General features: G+C 56.9%; 1 protein-coding gene across 1 annotated transcript in view; it reads left to right on the top strand.

Annotated features, from left to right (window-relative positions):
- The first annotated feature begins 2,275 nt into the window (after nt 1-2,275).
- INTS11 (integrator complex subunit 11) overlaps nt 2,276-2,417 on the top strand; it is an 18,132-nt gene continuing 17,990 nt past the window's right edge. Inside the window, exon 1 of the mRNA XM_057388100.1 lies at nt 2,276-2,303. Coding sequence (XP_057244083.1) covers nt 2,276-2,303 — 28 coding nt within the window. The remainder of the gene's footprint in view (nt 2,304-2,417) is intronic.

The following is a 2,417-nucleotide window of genomic DNA, read 5'->3' as shown; positions in this document are numbered from 1 at the left end:
TGCCACAATCCCATCCCATTCCTATACCCTATTATGGGCAGGGTCACCTTCCACGATCCCATCTCATTATCACAGACTGGGCTGGGCAGGGTCACACACTGCAATCCCATTCCACTCCCATCCTCTGTCACTCTCCACGATTCCATTCTGTTCCCATGCCATGGGCAGGGTCACCTTCCATAATCCCATCCCATTCCCATATCATGAGCAGGGTCACCCTACATGATCCCACCCCGTTCCCATGCCCTGTCACCCTCCATGATCCCATGCCATTGTCACAGGCTGCTACAGGCAGTGTCACCCACCACGATCCCATCCCATTCCTATACCCTATTATGGGCAGGGTCACACATCACGATCCCATCCCATTCTCACACCCTGCTGTGGGCACGGTCACCCTACACGATCCCATTCTGTTCCCATGTCATGGGCAGGGTCACCTTCCAAGATCCCATCCCATTCTCACGGTCTGTCACCCTCCATGATCCCATTCCGTTCCCATGCCACGGGCAGGGTCACCCTCCACGATCCCACCCTGTTCCCATGTCCTGTCACCCTCCACAACCCCATCTCGTCCCCACACCCTGCTGTGGGCAGGGTCACCCTCCACGATCCCATCCTGTTCCCACGCCCTGCAGGGTCACACATCACGATCCCATCCCATTGTCACAGACTGCTGTGGGCAGGGTCACTCTCCACGATCCCATTCTGTTCCCACACCCTCCAAGATCCCATTGTGCTCCAGCCTGGGCTCAGACACTTCGTTCCTGGATTCCTGCAYGTCAGCCACAGATTTTCTGGGAATTCCATCCCAGAGCCTCCCCCAGGTTTGGGGCAGAAGGGACCATGGGATCATCCCGTTCTCACACTCTGCTGTGGACAGAGTCACCCTACATGATCCCATCCTATTCCCACACCCTGCTTTGGGTGTGACCCTCCACGATCCCATCCCGGGTCACTCTCCACGATCCCATCCCATTCCTACACCCTATTATGGGCAGGGTCACCCTCCACAATCCCATTGTGCTCTAACCTGGCCTGGGACACTTCGCCCCTGGATTCCTGCGTGTCAACCACATCTTCTCTGAAAATTCCATCCCAGTGCCTCCCCATTCTCCCAGGGAAGGATTTATTCCCAAAATCCCATCTAACTCTGCCCTCTGGCACTTTGAAGCCGTTTCCCCCTGTCCCGCCCATCCACGACCTTGTAAATGGTTTTTTTTTCCCATTTTTTCTGTCAGCTCCAGCGCTGGGAAAGGTCACAGCTCGTTTTACTGCATTAAACTGAGGAAAAGTGCCCCAAACTGCTGCAAACACAACCGCGCGTGATCTGATGTGGACCAAAGCTCTGTGGGAAAGATTTCCTTTAGAAAATTCCTGCTATTTCTTCCTAAAGTCCGCTCTGCCAGTGCGAAACCTTGTCCGGTCACTCCATCCTTTTGCCCTCCAAACCTCCCTGCAAGGGGGAAGCCGCGCACTCACCGGATGAGCCCCCGCCAGCCGCTCAGGTAAGGCTCCAGCAGCACCTCCCGCTGCTCCGTCACGCAGCGCTGGAAGGCGTCCAGAACCTCCCGCAGGCTGAACGCACCGGCGGCCGCCGCCACCGCCGCCATCGCCCCGCGCCTCCTCCTCCTCCTCCTCCTTCCTGCATCCCGCACCGCGCGCCTCAGCCAATCAGCGCCGCGTCCGTCACCCGCCGCCACCCGCGGACCAATCCGTTGCGGGTGCGTCACCGCGGCTCGGCCAATCCGCTGCGTGTGCGTCACCGCGGCTCGGCCAATCCGCTGCGGGTGCGTCACCGCGGCTCGGCCAATCCGCTGCGTGTGCGTCACCGCGGCTCGGCCAATCCGCGCGGGGTGCGTCAGGGGCGGGGCGCGCAGGCGCGGAGGAGCTGCCGGGCCCTGTGAGGCGGTGCGGCCGAGCCGGGTGAGTTTGTGGCAATTTCTGTGTTTTTTTTAAAGCATTTTCTGCGATTTTCTGCTTCTTTGMGTGTTCSCGTRTGTTTTTATGTGTTTTTGTGTGTGTTTTCCCCGTCTGGCGGCGGTGATGGTGGATACCGAAGCCATACGCGGCCGATTTCCCACATTGTTTACATCTCCCCCGTGTTTTCTGCCTCTTCTCAGGAAAAAAAAAATCGATCTGTGCTTGAATCAGATACTGAAAATCAKTGGAAATGGCGTCGGAAAAAGCACCGAAATCTTCTCTTTTCGTGGCCCTGACGGATCTGTTTCTGGACTAATTTCCCGTGCGGGTTTGGGACCTGGAGAGCGCTAAAATGCCTGAGATTAAAGTCACWCCTTTGGGTAAGTCCGGCTTAAAACCGTCTTGAAATACGCCAAAAACCTGCGGAATTTGGAATTCGGGGTGATGTTTGCCAGATTTTTGGAGCCATCGCTGTTTTTCTGCTGTTTTTCTGC

The sequence above is a fragment of the Malurus melanocephalus genome, unplaced genomic scaffold, assembly GCF_030028575.1.
Source record: "Malurus melanocephalus ecotype Western Australia unplaced genomic scaffold, MMel_1.1 scaffold_1575, whole genome shotgun sequence".
Lineage (NCBI taxonomy): Eukaryota > Metazoa > Chordata > Aves > Passeriformes > Maluridae > Malurus > Malurus melanocephalus.
This window is presented reverse-complemented; position numbering and strand designations above follow the sequence as displayed.